We start from the raw sequence: 23,061 nt of genomic DNA, 5'->3' as shown, positions 1-23,061 counted from the left end.
TGGGATCTGAACCACAATGCGCCTCCACCAGGTATCGATCAAAGGACGTCTTGATTACAATAGTCTATGGGCCAGCCAAGATGTTGGTGTAATTTGGGGGTACTAATTTTCCTTTATACCAAAGTTACATGATTGTGAATGGATGCCAAAAAAACATGATTGCCATCTCAAAGTGGTAGTTAGTAGAAATGGCGGCCAATCCAAGATGGCGGATGTTGACATTTGAAAAAAATACTATATCTCTGAAACCAAGGGCACGATCTGAACAACACAATTGATGTATACGATGTGTCCATCTGTGAGTGCCTGTTTGAAGGGTTTATCCTCATGCTTTGATGAGCAAGGACTTTCAGAAAACAAATGGGAGGATGTAGCATATACTTTTAGTCTTCTTAAGGACTTGATATTAGTTAAATTGGCTCAACATATGCGATGACATTTTTCAGCCGATAAATCATGCATCTTTATTCTCAATCAAAATTTCTGCTCACGGCAGCACTGTACAAAACTGTCTATATCTTTTGGTGAATGCATTTCGCCCACATATAAAATAACATCTCTCATCCATCTTCTGTTTTTACAGATTTTTACTTTCTTGAAAGCAGACATTTAGGCTGAAATAACTAATAACAAGTATACACATATGTTATGATGTTCTTCTGAACACTCCCAAATGTTAACATCATTTCCATGTACTTCACCTCAGCAACTGCAGTCTTGGAGACCAATGAGGCTCTGGCGTCTGAACCTACGGCCAGCACAATCCTTTGTAATGTTGTTTGATTTGAGATTTTCTTTTTAAGTACACTTTATGCACATATAGGAAAATCCGGAGTGGACCTACAGTTTAAAGTGGGATCCGAACAACTTTGTGCCTTCACAGGCTATAGAACCCAGATCCCCTTGATCACAAGGCGACGATGTTACAATAAGCCATCTGGGAGGCTACCATTGTATGGTTGTATATATATGGTCTCCTGTGTATTGCTCATAGGAATATTATGTGCTGAGTGCTCCAGTACCGCCTCCATTTTTACCCTGGGTAAGGAGATTTTAGAGACATGCATGGTGAGGCTTGGCCTCATATAATATGATATATAATATGATGGATGGAAATAGTCTAAGTGCTGATGCATACAAAATTTTAATTTCAATCAATAAATAACATTCTTCCATGAATATCGGTGTAACAATTAAAAAATATTAATGGCTAGTTAATACAACAAAAACAACTATTATTATTATTAATAATAATAATAACAACAATAGTCAATACCAGTTACAATATGTGTAATTAAATAGGACTAAGGACACATGCTGCTAGAAGAATTCGATGTACACACTACATAATTCATTTATTTTATATGAATTCTAAAGTCAAAACCAACAAGTGTAATATGTCAAATTAAAGATAAGCGTTTATGCTTCAATGTTTGTTTGGAACATTTTCTTCTCAGATGCCTAGATTATTAATAAATTAATGATAAATATAAAATTAAAAGTAAAAAATACGATTTTTTTTATTAATCCGTAATTAACTACTTCACGGTTGCTCCTATCAAAAAACTAAAGATAACATTAAATATAGAACATAAATTAAGCTTTCATTTAAAAAAAGTTCGTTGAGATCGGGCCGTTGGTTTCAGAGATATAATCATTTTTTCAAATGTCAACATCCGCCATCTTGGATTGGCTGCCATTTCTATTAGCCATTTCTATTAGCTATCACTTTGAGATGACAATCATGTTTTTTTGGCATTCATTCGTAACCATGTAACTGTGGTATAAAGGAAAATTAGTACCCCCAAATTATACCGAATTCTTGATTTTGGCCACTTGGCCCATAGACTACAAGGCGACGACGTTACCGCTACATCATCGGGGAGGGGAGGCCCTCACACTCAAGTTTTTGAAAACAGTATTTTTATGGTTTTTTTATTGTTGTTACTTAAGAGTCGCTTTTCTGCCACTTTTGGCTTATCGCGACGAAAAGGATCAGCGACAGTGTGATGAAATTGATGACAGACACTCTCAAAGAAGAGCCATCCTCAGGCTGGGATTCGAATCCAGGATCTCTGACGTCGTAGTGTGCTGTGATAACCAGTCTGCCACAGGCGTGGGGGCATTGGCTCCCCAAACATTCAAGGGTCCCCAAATTTTTCCATTTCTTAGAGGAAATTCTAGAGACGTGCCTAATCCTTGTCAATCTATGTAGCATGAGGAAAAACATTGAATCAGTTGTAGCCTCACCTCACTTAGTACTCTGGCAGTTTGTTTCTTTATACAGCATATTTGCAGAGGATACAAATAAACCTACGAGTGTATCAATATACGCTGTATAAAACACACCTTATTACTAACTTCACCACTAACAATGCCACATGAGACCAGGGTTGCTAAAGCTCCAGGAACCAATAAATTCTAATGGGTTCTATTGGGTTCCGCTGCAGGACCGGAACCTCTTTTCTTGCACAATTTAAATTCGGTCCAAGTTGCGTATTGTTACATTGAAAAAAGGTTCCTGGACTGTATTTAAATTGATCCGGAAAAAAGTTCCTGGGCCGTAGTGAAACGCTTTAAATATGAAAAGGTTACACACTGTCTGGAACTCATTTACGTTTGCTGATTTTCTCTCCCAGTCCAGGATTGATTTTATTTACAATTCCTGGACCAGGGTTGACCGATCAAAAGTTCCCTTCGAAAAATGTCCGTGAGTACATTTTACATTAGAATGTCACACTGCGGTTGTAGAAAACGTAGCGCATGGAATAAATCAAAATGCTGTTGTTCTCTCGTGGGGCAGGTTCAAAAACTCCCTTGTCGAAGAGTTACTGTACATAACGCAAGGGACTATATTAGTGTGGCCGTGACGTCACATTCAGTTCAGACAAACCTGTCACTTGTAGCTCTGGCATCCGATCCAGGAACAACAGCCAATAGGAGCCATCGATGAGGTAATGTGAGGCTGCTGTGTTCCCAGCAGATATCACAACAGGAACGGGCAGTGCTGCTACAACCAAGTGAAGGAATGCGCGCGAGAGAATGGGGCTACATGGAGAGGGGTAACGTGACTGCAATGTTTGCGTTTAGCTCATTTCTACCTTTGTTCCTTAGATTCTCGAGACAGCCAGCACCTGGATTATTCTTTCATACTCACAAGTGGATAATTGTTTATCGTTAGGTCCGTATTCGATCCAAGTTGCGTATTGTTTCATTTCAATACGGAACTTGGACCCTATTTAAACTGATTCGGCAAAAAAAGGTTCCTGGACCGTATTTAAATTCATTCAGAAAAAATGTTCCTGGACCGAATTGAAATACCTTACAGATAAAAGATTCTTTACGGTCCAGAACCCATTTACGCTTGCTGATTTAGCATGTATCTTTACTTTTACCGATTCCACAAAAATCCTTCCACCTTAGAATCCAGAGAAGACACATTGTTGAAAATAGAGTTCCCAAATTTACATCTTACCCCGTGTTACAAGTCTTCAAGTAAAGAGTCTAAGTATTGTAAAGTAACTGTAAAAATAACTGTTCATACTGCTATTTCTATTGCAAAGAGGAACTCCGTTACAGTTACAGGCACTTACTTTTAAAAAGTAACTACTTACTTCCAAACCCTGCAAATAATTGAAGTGTTGACGTGCCTGGTTTACTTTTTTTATCAAACTTTTAAAATCACACTCGGACATGTAAGAAATCAATGATGTAAATAGTTTCCTCAATGCTTTCTTTTTTAAATCTTTACAGGGAGACTGTCAATAGAACATGCAGAATGAAGAGAAACATTTTTATCCACAATTCCTGTTGGTGTGTATAATCCTAGCAGGAACTGAAGCACACGACGACAGCTATTATCGCCTCCCACGCAGTGTGTTTCCAATCACGTACACGCTCAAACTAATCCCGTTCTTGGAGGAAGGAAACTTCACTTTTCACGGAGAGGAAAGGATAGAAGTGACGGTGACAGAAAACACAGGCAACATCACTCTCAACGTGTACGACATCACAGTGCTGGAAGAGACGGTGACTATCACAGATTCAATCACAGGGGAAATTGTGCCCATATCGAGCCATTTGTATGATAACGATCGGCAGTTTTATATCATCTTCTTACAGAAGGACATTGAGCAGGGCAGAGAATATGAAGTATATCTCAAATACATTGGTAACTTGAATGACGAACTTCATGGATTCTATCGCAGCTCTTATGTGTATAACAACGAAACAAGGTAATCTCTCTCTCTCAATGGCGTATTGTGAGGATTTAACCTGGTATACTGCAACAATTCTTATCTATTTTAAATTATTATAACATCAGAAGGGGGCGATGGAGAATGATCAGTGACGTACATCAACCAGTAATATTAGGTTCTTTAAATGATTTATTTTTTAGAGCTGTGGTAGCTCAGTTGTTATCCCATCTGACTACCATGTGAGAGACCCGAGTTCGATCCCCTGTTCAAGCAGCTCCGGCGCCCACCCAGTGTCGTATAAAGTGGGTACCTGGAAGAAACTCTGGGGGGTTAAGGTGGCCAGGGGGATGGTGCTGATCACATCACCCCTCCTCTTTGGCCATGATCAAGGAAGTGTGGGACCGTAACTCCACACCCACTATATGCCTTCATGGGCGCATATTACTTTACTTTTTAAAATGATATATTTAAATTCTGGTCTAAAAACTTATTTTAATATTTGTATAACATATAATGAACAATTACCCATATATTAAAGCTAAATGCATATAAAATGTACACGAAAAGACGGTTTACCAGTGGTAAATGCCTTTCTGTGTATATATTGGACTATAAACTAACCAGGATTTGTCCACTCTGTCATTGTATGGACTTTACTACTGCTCTTGTATTGAAAGTAAAAAATTAGAAATGAAGAGCCTGTATCACATCGAGATATGGCAATATTGCTCACCCTAGCCACAGTCTTACTGGGCTAGGCCCACATCTGACCCTCATCACAAGTGCATATAATCAACCATGCTACTTCATGTGAATGCATGACATATGTTGCTGTGTGACTTGTAACTAACTCTTTAGCCTTCTTAAACCCGAAGGTTTATGGCTGCAGCAACACAAAGCTTTCCAACTGTTTCTATCCTGGGTAAGATCAATTCAATCATTTCCATTGTTACCAATTTCCTTTAGGTCCTCCATCTTCGTCTTGGCCTTCCTACAGGTATCTTACCATCAAGTTTCCCAACAAGAATCCTGTAAATTCTTCTTTCCTCTCCCATTCGTGCCACATGGCCTGCCCACCTAAGTCTTCTTGATTTAATTATTCTAACAATATCTAGACATGAATACAAATTGTGCAGTTTTATATTATGTAACCTTCTCCTCTGTCTCATCATCTCTGTGGACATGTAGTGAATAATGCACACACTTAAAGCATATTCTAACTTGTTAGTGAAAGTAGATGTTTTAATTTTTCTAATCGGAAAGAAAATTCTCATTAAAATTTATTGCTACAGCAGTTCGTGAAAATTTGTTTTCTTCCAGATGGCTGGCCACAACACAGTTCTCCCCCACTGATGCTCGAAGGGCCTACCCTTGCTTCGATGAACCAGCAATGAAGGCTACGTTCAAGACCAGCATTGGACGACCTGGAACAATGATCTCATTGTCCAACATGCCTCTGGAAACGACAGAGCCAATGTAAGCAGATAGTACGAGGTTAAGTAATTCATTTTCAGAACCACAGGGCACTCTTGTAGATATTGTGGAGGCATATGATTGGCTAAGTTTCAGCAGTGTTATGAAAGTTACTCCTTTAAAGTAATTCAATATCCATTATCATTACTTTGAAAGTAATTACGGTTTTAGATGCTGCTAGGAAGTTGGAGGACCAAAGTGATCCATGAGGTCATTCGTCATTGTATAGGGTTGCTATATAGAACAACTTCTGTCTATCACACATATAAAATGATCATTATCATTATGATTATTCACTATTGTAATTAACGTGCAGGGACAAGTGGTGACCGCGACACTTGGGGCCAGTGGTGGCGATTTGGTCCCAAAACTGGGGGGGGGGGGGGGGGGCAAGGTGCCAAAACTAGGGGGGCAAAGACAGTATATTTCCCTTTGTAGATAAGATTAAGCATAGTAAGGGGGCAAAAATGGCAAAAACTGGGGGGGGGTCAACTGCCTCCCTCACCCCCTCATTGCCACCACTGCTTGGGGCAGGAATTGACACTGAGTGGACGCCAAGACGATAGTTATAAGTGTCCTCTCGTTTCCAGTATCACTAGGCAATTTTGTTTTTGCTATTCAATTTTAAAAGATAGGAAAGTGTTGTGAAATTACAAAAATGCAATATATATTAAAGCATAAAAATATATAACAATAAATTTCTATAATAATATTCAGTTTGCCCTTTTCAGTGAATTACAATGGACACACAAACACACACACATTTCTTATTGTATGCTCATCTAATTGTATTGTTCAGCTCTCACACTTGCAGACAAAAGATTATCATATTGAAATAAAAACTACTAAATTGAAAGAGAAAGTGATGTGTATTGTTGTTTCATATACACTTGTTATACTTTCCACAGCAATATCATGAGGAAAGTGAGTGGAGAGAAGCGAGGATGATAATATTTTGTACAGGGCAGTCATGGAATAGACCTCTAAATATAACATGTAAAATGCATATACGGGGTAAAACTAAATTTAATCACCAAGTTTCTTAACTGTTTGGGAGTGGTGAGAGAGGAGACAATGTCTTCCTTGAGATTCCAAAGCATAACCTTTTGATTTTAAATAAACCAATATGTGTGTTAACGATTGTAATTTTCTGTGCAGCGTCTGATAATAGTAACTGAAGATAAGCCATCTTCAAATCAATAACTGAAAAATATGTACATCCAACAAGTTTAATGAAAATATCATCAGGTGTGCTGCAATTAAACTTTACATTCTCTGTCATTTTATTAATCGTAGAGGAAAAGTCAACACAAAATCTCAGCGAAACGTCCTTCTTCATTGCTGTAACTAGTGGTGAAGCCCAATCCGAGTAAGCAATTGGTTCCCACAATCCTGATTTAACTAATTCACCAATCTCAGCTTCGATTTTGGAACGTAAATCATATGGAATATCGTAAGCTTTTCTGAAGACAGGAACAGCTCCTGGTTTCAATGGCATGTTCACTTTGAATGGTGTTATAGGCTTGGACATATCTCCGTCAAATATTGAACTAAAATCTTGCTTGATTTGTATGCGTAATTCATGTGGCTTATGGAACTGTGTAGAGTTTGACTTATAACTCTGATAACTACTAATTAATTGATTTCTTCACAAAGAATTAATTACATTCAACCACGATCGTCTGATTAAAGGATTTTGTAGTTTTTATGAACAAATTATAATCGGTAGGCAGTAAGTGCTGCCACCATACTCGGCATCTAGGAATGCTTGGCCGCAAACAGATAACCTATTATTGCCTACACCTTTAATCACGATATTAGTAGCCTGAATAGGTTTGGAAAACATTTGTTATACAAATCTGAATTAAAAAGGGTAACAGCCGATCCTGTATCAATGTCTATTGTATAATATAACCATTAATGTACAAATTTACCAAATAAGGCTCTGCTGTAACTACATGTATAGTGTTGGAAGATGAGTTACAATTGTTAGGACTAGGCCTAACCGGATCTAAATGATATAATGATAAGACCTATAGGTTGCTTTGTGTTTTGTCTAATAACGAGTTATCATTACAAGCATTATACTATTGTAATGATTGAGACTTAGTCACCATAGAATCTTTGAATCGCTGTTTCTTCCTACAACATTGATGCCAATGCCCTTTTATCCCACAATATGTACATACAGAATTTGCCAGACATGAACCTATTCCATGACTCCGTGTACATTTAGTACAAGGGTGAAACTGTTTACTATAATCCGGTGAGGAACTTGCCCCGTCAGATTGGTTCCGAAATGGGACTGAAGTCGGTCTGTTGACTGACCTATTGTCTTTATGTTTCCCAACTGTCCTGCTAACATAAGAGACATCTTTCGCAATTTCATTGTGGATGAACATTCTAGCTTCTTTTTCTAATGCTTCCATTTGTACAGCAATATCCTGACTTTTGCTAAACGTCAAAGAAGTATCAGAGAATAACTTCTTTCTAGTAGCATCGGAACGAATTCCCACTATCAACTGTTCAACTAAGGCTTCTTCTAAATATTGCTCGTACGTACATTTTAGAGCCTGTTGCTTAAGCCTAATAATGAAATCTGCTACTGATTCACCAATCTCTTGCACACATTGCCTCAATTTAAATTTTTCGACATACTTATTGGTCTTAGGCTTAAAATGAGACAACAGCTTATCTTTCAGCACTTTCTAAGGCTGTAACTGTGCTTGCTCAGGAGCCAGCAGATTTTTCAATACTTTAAACATGGTAGCTCCAATCACCGAAATCAATAACAGCACTTTATGTTCCTCACGCAACTTTTGAACAACACATAATTATTCAAAATGAAGCAAATAATCGTCGATATCCTCTGTTTCAGTCCGAAACTCTACAAATGTTATAGTAGTTGACATAATGAGACTTAATACAAATAGATACTCACATGAATATCAACAACCGTTGTACCTCATGAGACATAGTAAAATAATGTCATTTTGACTTAAACAGTACCCTTAAACATCCTACTGACTGCACCATAAATGATTGACATGAATGATTGATGACATCTCGTTCCCCGTTGTTTAGACTTACTTCTAGTTAAATAAAAGTCCTTATACCAACTCCAAACGATGATGACACCGGTTTAATTGCATTAAAATTAACTCATAATATAGCACAATATAAACACCTCATTTATACAAATACTTCATATTTATTCCCATCGATAAACAAGAATCTTGTCATCCAGGTAACCCACACAGACTATAACTTGGTTACCTTCTTTATAATTCATATCTATCATCCCTGATATCATAGGCGTGCGCAGACCCTCTGATTAAGGGGAAAAAGCAATTTCTGCCCCTCAAAACTCCTCAAGAAGTATATGCATTATGCGTAAAAAAAATCTTGTTGTCAATCCTGCCCTCCCCCCTTCAAATATATACATGAAGTTGCCGCCTCTGGGCAAAAACCTTGATGAAAGAAAAGAACTCCATCACCTACTGATTTACTGCATTGATGGGTACCAAACAGGGGCATATAGTGTGTGCCCAGATCCACCAAAAATCCTCTTCATGTAATTTTAGGCATATTATAGTTTAATTACGTGGGAAATACCCCTCCCCCATAGTTGCTTGAAACTTTCATAGGCTTGAAAATACTTAATTTTCTTTAGGAGTATAATATTGTTTAATAACAGCGATAAGATTCCTCTACGCTAAATTTCCAGGTGAAAGTATATAGGGCATGGACCTCCAGAAGAGGGAGGCAAGGAGCTTTGCCCCCCCCCCCCCCACCCTGGAAATGAATGTCAACCTTGAAAGTATATATTTCTCATATATAATTTGATTTCAGGCACAGTAATTTACATTAATTATTATAATGGGGATGCAGGAACGTGATAATTTCAAACTCAACTGGTGTCTTTTTGAGAGGGATACACTATAATAAGGGCAATATGCCTCATTTATGCCCCTGAAAAAATACCTTGCTTGCCCTTTGCTGTAAAAAAATCTGCGAACGTCCATGATTGGGGGGGGGGGCAATTGCCACCTCTTGCCCCTCCGTGCAAACAGCTATGCCTGATACTTGTTTCTTTTTAAATGCTTTTCAGAATGACAACACTCAATTTTCACAACTTCTGTTGCTACAAAAGAGGAGATGTTCAAAATTTTATCTCATCAGTTTATAATAATTATTACAGATTTGTTAAAAACACTAAAAAACACAAACAGCATGATAAAAAACACTTTAGGAATTCTTCTGAGCTTTTGACTCCATCCGCTGGCAGAACTTCAACCGCATCCACTCTATCTTCCCTCGACCAGCCCTGATGATGTCTCCGTGATGGAGTTGAAAGCTCGGAAGAACTCCTAAAGTGTTTTGTATCGTGCTGTTTGGTTTTTTTAGTGTTTTTATCAAATATGTTGCCAGCATGTGACGTAAGAAATTTTCTACTGTCATAAAATAAATACATAGTTAAGATACAGCTAATGAAGTTTGTTCTTTGCAGTAAAAGGAAAGGGATATGAAAATAGTTTTCATTTACACATGACAAAAATAAGTTTTTTTTCTTTTGTCTTTTTTTCATGAAGTTTGTTTTCTGAAAAATGAAATGAATGTAACGAAATAGGTTCATTATAGTCCTTCATATTGTCTTTCCAGGACTGAAATTGATGGCTGGTTTTGGGACCACTACAAGGAGACGCCTGTTATGTCCACTTACTTGACGGCATTTATTGTCTGCGACTTCCAGCATAAACAAAACGGAATGTTCTCTGCATGGTCTAAGCCAAGTACCATCGACCAAGTGGAATATGGCCTCAACATAAGTCCTAATATCCTGTCCTTCTACGAAGAGTACTTCAACGTCTCGTTCCCACTACCAAAGATAGACATCGTGGCGATCCCAGATTTCTATTTTGGTGCCATGGAGAATTGGGGTTTGATTACATACAGGTAACGATTGGAAAAATGAAAGTGGTATTTAGTGCATTGTCACAATATGTTTAGAAGTGGAGTCCACATTTCAAATGTATTTATAGCTTTATTTATTTATCTCTTGCATTCCAAGTACTTCATTTACCAGTTCCACACGTGCTTTATTTTGTATTGCCAAGGGGCTATTTTTGGGAAAATTTAATATTAAATATTTTTCTCATTCGGAAAAACACCTTTACCAAATTTTAATATTCTGTTGAGTCTCACGAGATCTCACTGTGGTGCAAATTTCAGATTTTCCTCTGACCCCATTTAAGGATACCAAGTGTCAAACTTTTCATTTTTTCAAAATATTTCAATTTTTGGGAGCTTATAGAAAAGAAGGGGGTAGGCACTCATATGTTTAACAATTTTCAGACATATCTGGCATGGTACAGTAAACATAAGAAATATGGGTTATGGTGTTTTGCCCCCTTCATGATTATTTTGTGCCCCACAGATGAGAAATTATGAAAAAAAAATATCAGATTTATTTAAGTATATCATGGAAACTACTGATCTGGAAGCAAAAATGGTAATGAACAAGAAGAAAGAGCATTTATTTTTGAACAAAATTGTTTTTGAATCATTACATTTGGAATTACAGAACAGAAGTTAAAGCGATGTGCATAAATGCTAAAATCATTGAATGCTGCCGATTCAAAATGGCTGCAAGATCCAAAAGCAAGCCTGAGAAACAATTACAATGTTGATTCTGAACCCATGAAAGATCTAGAAATAAGTGGTTAAATTATTAATATTTTTTAAAAGGGTGATGTGATACGGGTTAGTCAAAATGGTATGGATTGATCCATGTACTAATCGATAAATTTCCATCATACTAAGGTAGTGCTGGATGTAAGTGACATTCCAAAGAGAACTGATAGAAGTATTGAAAAGGTAAAAATGTTCTGTATTTCCGCATTACAAATTTAATTAGTTTTTCTAATTAATTTTGAAAGACCACTGCCTTCATTAACAAAGATTATGGCATCTGGAATGGTATCTCCATCCTAGATGTCATAACCTTTGCAGAAACTAGTTAAATTTCCAATGCAGAAATGCAGAACATTACATACACAATATTAACACTGAATTTACCGTCATGATAGGAATTACATTTACTTATTGACCTATATATACTTAAAGGGAACAAAATAATAGTGTTAATGTTGAGCTTTCAAACTTAACCCCACAATGTGAACTGCATAATGGAGACATTGTGTTTAAATAATGATTAATTTACTTTATTTTACATCGCTTTTCTGTCACTTTTGGCTGATTGCAAAGGTAAGTATGAGTAATGATATGATAAAATTGATGAAGTTACTCTCTGCAAAGAAACCCCATGTTCAGGCTGGGATTTGACGCATGACCTGTGGCATCATAGGCTACCCACTCCATTACAGATATCGGCAATTAACATAAGTAAATGGCAATCCCAGCTGAGGCGAAAAAATCTATTATAGTAACAATTTATTTAATATATGACATATAAGAAATTCAAAACCTTAGAGATGGTCGTTAATCTGCCATTGCATCACATCTAAAATTCTTGTCTCGCTAAAACACAAAGTATTAGATCCAACAAGCTTTTCAATACATTTGTATTATTCAAAACTACCACCCTCAGACTTTGCTCTACGTAACTTGATTCTCCACATTCCACATGCAACATGATTGCCTAAAACAACTTAAATGGCTTCCGGAAATGTTGGAACTTTTTATCACCTCTACAACCCTCGTATATACATGGGTTAAGTCATAAGTCATTGCAACTATTTTTCTTTTTTTTTCCTTGCTTACAGGGGACAACACGAAAAATCTAAGATATACGTTTGGAAGTGTATGGAATGTACTTTCAAAAGATGAAAAAATATAAATATGCTGACCAAGGCAGTAATTTATTTTATTAAAAACATAAACTAAACGTAACGTTTCAACCTTCTAGCAAGGTCTTCATCAGACTCTGTATCAAGTACAAAAGTAACAAGATACCAAAAACAGGGCATTATATACACAAAACATTACTCCCTCCAGACTAATAGAAAGTTGTTTTGGAACTTTCTCGCAGGTGGCTTTCACTATACTTTCACCTAAAAGGCGAAAAATATATACTTTCATATAGAATGTGGATTGGGCTTTATATATCACGCTCTTTTTCCTTCATTTTCTTCCTTCTCCTCTCCTCTTTCTCTCTTGTCCTTTCCACTCTTTCTAACACTTTCTTCCATTCTTTGTTTAACTTCAGTCCCCCATTCCAGTTCATTGTGTCTTCTTCACCTTTCCTCTCTATTTCCTTGGCTTCCTTCCATTTTCTCACTAGCATTCTCTTCTCCCTTCCTAGAGTGCCACACACGTAAATTTGCCGTTGCGTAGAAACGTATTTTCGTTTCGTCTCCCTCTCTCTTAGCATCATGTGTTCTACCCTGCTCGAAAACCTTCGCTATTGTTGCCATATTGTCATTCCATTCCTGGACACACTCGCGCAAACTTCATTGAAAACAATTGAACAGCGCTCCAGCTCGCGGTTCCCACCGGTCAGCAGGGACGGCAATGTGGCAATATAGCACGGCGTAGTCGTTGCTTCTTTTATGCAGTGCATGTTCATTGGCTAGCTAGTAACTAGTGTTGCCAACTGTAATAATGAAGCACTATTTCTGTCACGGAAGGGGAAAGCAGGTAAAGTGGCGGTGAGTTTTGTTGGATTGGAAGCACCATATTTTTATTTTATACTAAGTATTTGACCGGTTTGACGTTGTGTGCGTGTATTGCGTGTGTTTATGTAAAAGTGTGTGTTTGCTAATGAACGTTAAATTCCATAATGCCTCCAGTTCTGTCGAAGTTGAAATCAAAAACCTTGCATAGCCAAGCTCGGGAAATTCTAAGCAACGTGCACGAGTTCATGAAGGAGGAAGCCAGTCATGGTGTTAGCATCCCAATAAAGCATTTTGGCAAGAGAGCAGCGAACAGCAGCAACAAATTGTTCATATTTCATAATTTTGGAATTATTCAAAATAAATAAATTATGTGGCTCCAACATCATTTCAACTCTGGCTCCGGCACGTGTTCTTGTAGAAATTGCATAGAGGAGGCTGTCATTTTTGCTGCTTAATGCGATACATATTGTTTTCTGTGTTAAAATTGCCATGCTTTGATGGGTGACCAAGTTCATAGCAGGGCCGGCGGAAGGGGAGGGCGAACCGTCCCATCGCCCAGAGCGGCAAAATTTGAAGAGAAGAAAAAAATAAGCCTATTGAAAACTGTGATCGAGCGAGATATTCTTTTGCGCTGAATAGTATTGAAATAGCATAAGAAGTCTCATTATTTATTTTATATTTTGATGTTTTAGTTAGGAATATATTGATTTTCAATTTTCCGTTGCTGCGTAATGACCGGGGGGGGGGGGGGGGGGTCGAAATAGAGGGGCATCTGCCGCCACCTCCCAGGGAGGCAAAATGACTAGCGCCGGCCCTGGTTCATAACAAAAGAAAAAGCCGCGCAGCTTATCGTCTAGTGGCAGTATATGTACTTGTTATTGTTGTGGAAGCCGGCATCCTTTGTAAATGTACAACAAAGGCAACCGACTGTCGCCGATCTCAGAGAGGAAATAATAATACTGCTTCAGGAGGAGTGTTATGGTGCAATTGTAGCGGTTTAACACGTTGGCATGTTATTATCTGCCGTTGCAGTTCCATACCAGTGTATACGGGTTTTGGGAGTGAAAAGTTAGAACGCCACCAGTGCATTAATGCAATGAAAAATAATATATATATTTTTTTATTTTGTTTGAAATCACTCAAATAAGGAATCGTATGAAGAAGTCTTCTTTGCAGCATTTTTGGTAATTTTACTTATGTGTTAGTTCATATTTTGCGAATTTTTAGTCCATATGTATGTAGCTACATACATAGTCACTTGTTAGTACATATTAATCCTAGTCCTGGTATAATGCATGACGTTTAAAACTCAACGTTAGATAGACCTGAATTCTCTAATTTTATTGTTGTACGTAACAGCTGTGCATCGGCGCACCGCAGCGATTTTTCTATCTGCTCCATTAGCAACACTGCTTCTTTAGTTCTGTCGCGCATTGCACGGCAGAATTATCTGCGCTGGACTCTATCTGCTTAGCCTCATCCCACTCTATGTCATGTCCTGTTTCTCTCGTGTGTTTAAATATCGCATTTCTCTCTCTCTTAAGTCGTACATCATCCCTATGTTGTTTCAACCTATCTTTCAGTCTCTTTTTCGTTTCTCCTATGTACACACTCTGACATTCTTTACATTTTACTTCGTAGATAATCCCTTCCTCTTCCTCTTCTCTGTTTTCCTTTTTCTTGTTTGCATTCTTCGCTATTCCTAAGATGCTTCTCCCTCCCTTCCTGTAAGTTTTAATGCCCGCTTTCCTAAGCACTTTGCATATCTTTTCTGTGGTCTCCCCCATACTCCTTATTCCAAACCACCTCTCTTTTTCTTTCTCTTCATCTTTTTCTTTCTCTTCCAATTCTCCCCTTCCTCTTTTCTTCCTTCTTCTGTTTATGTCCAGTCTATCCTGCTTTTCATAGCCATTCTTTTCCAGCTGTTTCCATAGGCTATTTATTTTGCCTTCTTTTTCACATTCCTTCGTGCATATTTTCGTTATTTTGTCCTCCATATTCTTTATGAAATTTCTTTTTGTCACCTCACTTACATCACTTCTTTTGTGGCAGAATACCCCTGCTGCACACTTCTTCTGATGCCAAGCGGTTTCAATTTCTTCTCCTCTCTTCCTTTTCATCAATATATCAAGGTAGCTTAACTTGCCTTCTTCTTCTACTTCAAGTTCCAATAAAATCCCTCTTTCTTCATCTTGTATTTCTTTGGCAAAAATGTCAAGCTGCCTCTTTGTTCCCTTCCATATGCCAAAACAATCGTCCACATATCTGCACAACAAAATTATTTTGTCACCTCCTTTTTCTATCACTTTCTTTTCCCATTCATTCATAACCAATTCAGCCAATGCTGGGCTTAGGCTAGAACCTATATTCAGTCCTTCACTCATTAACATTATTTTATCTCCCATTATACTGTAACCGTTATTCCAAATGGTTTCCAGCGCCTTCACTACCCTTTCACTATCCCATTCTCCTATAATTTCCTTTCCCATTCTCTTTTTAATAATGTCCAAAACGTGTTCCCTCTTGATGCTTGGGAACATACTTTTTACATCTAAGCTAAACATTGTCGTCTTCATCTCATTTAACTTAAGTCCTTTTATGAGGTCTACTACTTGCTCACTGTTCTTAACTGCTCTGCTTTCTTGCTGTGTTACTAACACTTCAATAACTTTCTTTAATTTCTTTTCCAAGGGTTCCAAAATATTGTTTCTGCAATTCATTACTGGTCTTAACTTTATCTCCTCTTTGTGTATCTTTGGAAAGCCCTTCAAACTTGGTAGTCTTCCTGTCTCCTTTATGCATTTCTTGAATCCACTCCTCCTACAGTCTTGCATGACCCTTTCTTTTATAGTTTGTTCTTCTTCTGTTCCACAAATCTCCTCATATCCATTTTCTTTTAGGTCTTCAAACTTCCTCTCGTACCATTCTCTTTCCATCACCACAATTGCTCCTCCTTTATCTGCCTGCTCTATCACCACATCATTTCTTTTCTTGATTTTCTTTATCCCTTCCCTTTCTTTCTGACTCAAATTATCTACTTTTCTTTGTTTTCCCATTTCTTTCTTCAGTATGGCTGCTGCTCTTCTTCTAATCTTGTCTCTAGCTGGTTCTTCTTTTATATGGAGTACTGCTTCTTCAATGTCATATATAACTTTCTCATAATCTACATTTCTTTCTTTAACTTTGAAACCTCTTCCTAGTTTTAAAAAAGCTTCCTCTTCTTTTGATAGGTCAACGTTCCCTATTACCACAACTCTTCTTCTGGTATCCTCTTCTTCTTCCTCTTCTCCCCTTTCTTCTTTCCATCCTAGTCCCTCTCCCTTCTTTTTCAACTTTATTTGTATTTTCTCTCTAAATTTCTCCTGCCAGCTTTTCATTTCGTAAAATGTATATTCTCTCGTAAAAATGGTGAGACCATCTTCAATAGCTTTTTCAATTCTTTTAAGGTTCTCCTTTATTATTTTTATCTCCTTTCTTCTTGCCCTTATTTCATTCCATATCAGTTCTTTTTCCATTTTCTGAACCAATATCTTCCATCTCCTGGTATTGCAAACCACTCCCTTCTTACTTATTTTTAATCCTTTAGGCACTGTGCCTCTCTCCAAACATTTTCTAAGAAACTTCTCTTGTTCGTCTTTGTGTATTTCTTTCCTCTTCAAGTCCTTCCAGTTGTTAATTTTCCTCATCAGCCTTGGAAAATGTCCAATTATAACACCATTAAGCCTTGTTTCCATTATTATGAAAAAATATAAATATGCTGACCAAGGCAGTAATTTATTTTATTAAAAACATAAACTAAACGTAACGTTTCAACCTTCTAGCAAGGTCTTCATCAGACTCTGTATCAAGTACAAAAGTAACAAGATACCAAAAACAGGGCATTATATACACAAAACATTACTCCCTCCAGACTAATAGAAAGTTGTTTTGGAACTTTCTCGCAGGTGGCTTTCACTATACTTTCACCTAAAAGGCGAAAAATATATACTTTCATATAGAATGTGGATTGGGCTTTATATATTGGAACTTGAAGTAGAAGAAGAAGGCAAGTTAAGCTACCTTGATATATTGATGAAAAGGAAGAGAGGAGAAGAAATTGAAACCGCTTGGCATCAGAAGAAGTGTGCAGCAGGGGTATTCTGCCACAAAAGAAGTGATGTAAGTGAGGTGACAAAAAGAAATTTCATAAAGAATATGGAGGACAAAATAACGAAAATATGCACGAAGGAATGTGAAAAAGAAGGCAAAATAAATAGCCTATGGAAACAGCTGGAAAAGAATGGCTATGAAAAGCAGGATAGACTGGACATAAACAGAAGAAGGAAGAAAAGAGGAAGGGGAGAATTGGAAGAGAAAGAAAAAGATGAAGAGAAAGAAAAAGAGAGGTGGTTTGGAATAAGGAGTATGGGGGAGACCACAGAAAAGATATGCAAAGTGCTTAGGAAAGCGGGCATTAAAACTTACAGGAAGGGAGGGAGAAGCATCTTAGGAATAGCGAAGAATGCAAACAAGAAAAAGGAAAACAGAGAAGAGGAAGAGGAAGGGATTATCTACGAAGTAAAATGTAAAGAATGTCAGAGTGTGTACATAGGAGAAACGAAAAAGAGACTGAAAGATAGGTTGAAACAACATAGGGATGATGTACGACTTAAGTGAGAGAGAAATGCGATATTTAAACACACGAGAGAAACAGGACATGACATAGAGTGGGATGAGGCTAAGCAGATAGGAAGGGAGAAGAGAATGCTAGTGAGAAAATGGAAGGAAGCCAAGGAAATAGAGAGGAAAGGTGAAGAAGACACAATGAACTGGAATGGGGGACTGAAGTTAAACAAAGAATGGAAGAAAGTGTTAGAAAGAGTGGAAAGGACAAGAGAGAAAGAGGAGAGGAGAAGGAAGAAAATGAAGGAAAAAGAGCGTGATATATAAAGCCCAATCCACATTCTATATGAAAGTATATATTTTTCGCCTTTTAGGTGAAAGTATAGTGAAAGCCACCTGCGAGAAAGTTCCAAAACAACTTTCTATTAGTCTGGAGGGAGTAATGTTTTGTGTATATAATGCCCTGTTTTTGGTATCTTGTTACTTTTGTACTTGATACAGAGTCTGATGAAGACCTTGCTAGAAGGTTGAAACGTTACGTTTAGTTTATGTTTTTAATAAAATAAATTACTGCCTTGGTCAGCATATTTATATTTTTTCATAATAATGGAAACAAGGCTTAATGGTGTTATAATTTCAAAAGATGTCACCAGATGGTGTATGAGAAAAACGGTGGGGTAGTAAGCATGCACCCAAGTTCAGTCGGTGAGTGACAGCATTCAAAACTGGAGGTCATGAAGCAGGAGCAACGTTCGTACATTAAAATAGCAGTTCTCCATGGCAGAAATGCACGGGAATGCCATACAGAGCTACGAGAAGCAATGGGTGTGCATGCCATGCCCTATCGAACAGTGGCGACGTGGGTGGAGGCCTTCAAACAGGGCAGTGTCAACTGCCAATCTGCCTCGCAGTGGGCATCCTGTGTCCAAGGACAAAGATGTAAGGGTGATGGTGATTGAACAGTGTTTACGTGAGGACAGGTGCTGGACTGTGGCGAAATCACAACTAAATACAGGAATACCGGCATAGACAGTGCATCAAATTTTACACAACGACCTACAGATGCAGAAACTTTGTGCAAAGTGGGTGCCACATCACTTAATGAGGTACAGAAGTGGAATCGCTACATAACATGTCGCATCAATCAGATGAGGTTTCAGATGAAGGACATGCCATGTTGAATCGCATCATTGCAGTCGATGAAACATGGGCATGTGCGTATGAACCCGAACTCAAGCAACAGTCAAGTGAATAGCATCACCCTGGGTCAGCACAGAAACATAAGGTTCAACAAAATCCATCGCTCACAAAAGTTATGGTCATTCTGGCATACGACTGTCAAGGTGTTCTTGTGTGCCACCCAGAGCCCAGAGCATGAGAGGCACACTGTAAATGCAGCATATTACACTTCATTTTTGCTGTAACAATTGCACCGTGCAGTATGGACCAAACATCCAGAACTTTTGGAGAATGTCATTATCCTACACGATAACGCAACAGCTCACACAGTGGACATTGTTAGGTGTCACTTACAGCGGTGGGGATGCGAGGTTCTTCCACACCCACCTTATTCTCCTGATGTAAGTCCATGTGACTATGATCTCATCCCCCTCCTGACCTAAGTCGACATGCTATGATCTCATCCCCAAAGTGAAGAGGCCATTTTGTGGGAAATGGTTTGCCAACAAAGAAGAGATCATAACAATATTTCGGCGAGAGGTGCCACACGTTAGCGCTGCATCAGCACCGGCCCCATTGCTTGAAATGAACAGTTTATAACTGGGTGAATACTTTGAAGGTTGTTAAACAGTGTAGTCTTGTGTTCTTGTTGTCCATGACATAATAAAACACTGTTGTCCAATGCCCTGCATTCTGCCTCTTCCCTACGAGAGTCTCCTGCATCCGGACTTCATATGGTGGCTTCATTCGAAGGCATTCCATACAGTTTCAAATGCATATCTTAGATTTTTCGTGTCTCCTGTTTGCAAGAAAAAAAATAGTTGCCATGACTTATGACTTAACCCTCGTAATTATTTTATGCACATTCTATTAGTATAGTTATTATGTAAAATAATCTCCATGTATGTGTATGTTGGAGGAAACACATTATATGCTTTGCTAGTTGTAAAGAAAGCTATTTGTCACAAAATAATGATGTATTCTTTTGCAGAGAATCCTCATTTTACTATGATCCAAGCTACATGAGTAGCACCACAAAGCAGAATGTTGCACAGGTAGTAGCACATGAGCTAGGACATCAGTGGTTCGGCAACCTGGTGAGCCCTGAATGGTGGAGTTATCTTTGGCTGAAGGAAGGTTTTGCTTGCTACTTGGAGTATGTTGGAACTAATGCCGTAAGTGTCCACTCCCTGGCAATCAATTTAACAATTACTTAAGCAAAAGTATTGTACATGTATTTGAATATGCTTGATAAACTTTCGTTTTAACTCTACTTTATGCACATATAGGCAAATCAGGACTGGACCTACAGTTTAAAGTGGGATTCGAACCACTGTTCGACGTGGCTCGCTCAGGTATTGAACGTGAGACTACAAGGGGCCCTTACATATATCAAGAATAGGGTGTTCACAATTTTGTAAAAACAAAATTCCGTGACTTCTCAAGTTTTTGTAGACCATGAACCAAAATTCTCCAGATGAAATCAAATCATTATGGCAATTAGTGTACATGAACTAGTCTTGAAGGAGGTCACTCAATTTTAAACACTCACATTTGAAGAATACAGGGGAAAAACTTGATAAGTCCAATTTTTTCAATTTGCTGTTGTCGATGCCATTATATAGCTCCATCAGTGTCAGATGTATTTTTGTATTGCATAACTGTACACATGAAAAACTCTGTAAGTCCTGAGAAATGTGAAAGTTTAAAAAAAGGTACATGTGGGAAAATTAGTGAGTCTTGAAACTTTGAACTTGTTCTCTTGTAAAAATAGAAAAATGTGACATCAGTTTTCCCCATGACTCTTTATTTAGAATCTGACTTAACCATGTTTTAGAATATTCACTTCATATGTAAATGTATGACTTGGTCCATTTCACTTTGCTTTTCTGCCACTTTTGGCTAATTGCTAAGATAAGGATGAGTAATATGTACAAGGCACACTCACAACACCCATGACCACACATAAATGTGTGAACAGGAGGGAAACTAACAGTAATAGGATGTTGAGTAAGGGAGGAAAACAAGCAAGTACCATTGCCAGGGGTGTAATTTTAAGTGATACTTGAATTTATTCTAAAACTTGGTAAAAAATGTAGTGCTGAAAATACATATTTTTCTGTAATTGTGAGAAATGAAGCAAGGAACACATCTAATCATCTAATAATCCAATGGAAAGTAAACCAACAATAATAAATAATTTGTTTATAACAAACAACATATTCTCAAGGAAGCCCCCTACAACAAAACACATCAGTCTATATACAACCAGACGCATCTCGTGAACGCATGCGGTGCATGCTGTGCATGCGTCAATTGTGGGAAAAAGGACAGCTTGCTCTGTGACGACATTCATGAGCATTTCTACATTCTAATTTCTTCATATAGGAGAAGTATTTATATTACACGAGAGCGCTCAACTAAGCTTATATTACATTTCTTGGATCTGAAGTGACAGAAAGTAATAATTATTTTCCCACAATTGACGCATGCTTCACTTCAGATCCAAGAAATGTAATATAAGCTTAGTTCAGCGCTCTTGTGTAAAGTAAATACTTCTCCTATATGAAGAAATTAGAATGTAGAAATGCTCATGAATGTTGTCGCAGAGCAAGCTGTCTTTTTTTCCCACAATTGACGCATGCACAGCATGCATTCACGAGATGCCTCTGCCTACAACCAAGCCTAACATATACGCTCCGGCTGTGCCCTCTCCCACATGTGAAGCAAATCCTTTCTTTACATGTTTCAATGGCTTATTGTAACACTACTTCATTAGATTTTCTTCTATCAAGATGACAAATTGTGAATATAAAAATATCAAATTATACAGGGTCCTGCAATATATAAATCTACTATTTTAATATATTTCCTACAGTAACACAATACAACTAATGTAAATCAAGATAGGGGTAATTGATAGATAACATAGTGTCATTTGTAAGAACACAACAGTGTTCACTTAGTCTTATTTCTTTTAAATCGCATGAGGTAGATAGCCAACATTCTGTGTTGTACACTCATGGAGTCGACGAACAAAATTATCAATTGCAGACAGCAGCATTGCAGGTGGAATTGGCTGGACTTCTTCCCTAATTCGTGTCTTCAGGGACTACAAGTTAGGGATACTTGTTCAAAAACTCTCATCTTGAGGTACTCTAAGAGAAAAAAAAAATCATAGGCAATCAGATCAGGTGATCTTGGAGGCCACACTACGTCCCCAAAATGTGCATTGTTCTGGCACATAATATTGTCACCATTTCTTGAGTGATATGTGCAGTTGCTCCATCTTGTTGGAAATAAACTACAGACCTCCATATTGTGTGTTGTGTGTTCCATGTCTTCCAGTGTTCAACTGCTGTCGAAATTTATGGTGCAGAGTTACCAAACAATCATTACTTTAACAATACACCTCTACCACAAAAGCACGGTACTCAGGAGTCCAATGCTCCATTGCTACAGAAATAGCATCTGTCGTGTTCTTATCTCTCTCTTTCATCCCTGCTGTGGGGCCTTGGGGAATACCAACCTTTGAAAGTGGCGTGGCATGACTTTTTCAAAAGTGTTACCAGTCCCGGTCATCAGACGTTATCATCTCCACCCTATCCCCACCCTCCCAAATAAAACATGCCTTTGATCTGGATTTATGTTAATTTCGTTCTTTTTTTTCCAATCCGCTCAGTGATTTATTTAGCCACAATCACTCCTAGAAAGAACTACCGCTGATGAGAGAGTTACCGTGAAAGTCCAGTGAATAGTAGTCGAGCCTTGTCAACCATCTCTGTTTCTTTGCACAGAGGTGGAAAGGGGAAGAAGAACCACACATTCGGGTCAGTTCGACGTTTCTGCATTGAGCAGACGACATAATTCCCCTCCTCCAGCGGTGGAAGGGAAGTCCAGCTGTACATTCTACTGTTGCCAACTTAGTTTTTTGGAGCAAGGTTTGTCCAAATCATGAATCACATCAAGTA

The 23,061-nt window shown here is 38.0% G+C and overlaps 1 protein-coding gene across 1 annotated transcript in view; it reads left to right on the top strand.

Annotated features, from left to right (window-relative positions):
* The window catches only part of LOC145982228 (uncharacterized), a 254,366-nt gene that overhangs the window by 208,632 nt on the left and 22,673 nt on the right, over positions 1–23,061 (top strand). Inside the window, exons 32-35 of the mRNA XM_083115798.1 lie at positions 3,830–4,235; positions 5,520–5,675; positions 10,335–10,628; positions 20,082–20,265. Of these exons, the coding sequence (XP_082971924.1) occupies positions 3,830–4,235; positions 5,520–5,675; positions 10,335–10,628; positions 20,082–20,265 (1,040 nt within the window). The remainder of the gene's footprint in view (positions 1–3,829; positions 4,236–5,519; positions 5,676–10,334; positions 10,629–20,081; positions 20,266–23,061) is intronic.

The sequence above is a fragment of the Lepisma saccharinum genome, assembly GCF_977018435.1.
Source record: "Lepisma saccharinum chromosome 15 unlocalized genomic scaffold, izLepSacc3.1 SUPER_15_unloc_1, whole genome shotgun sequence".
NCBI classification, from domain to species: domain Eukaryota; kingdom Metazoa; phylum Arthropoda; class Insecta; order Zygentoma; family Lepismatidae; genus Lepisma; species Lepisma saccharinum.
Note: the sequence above shows the minus strand (reverse complement) of the source record. Positions and strands in the feature narration are given on the sequence as shown.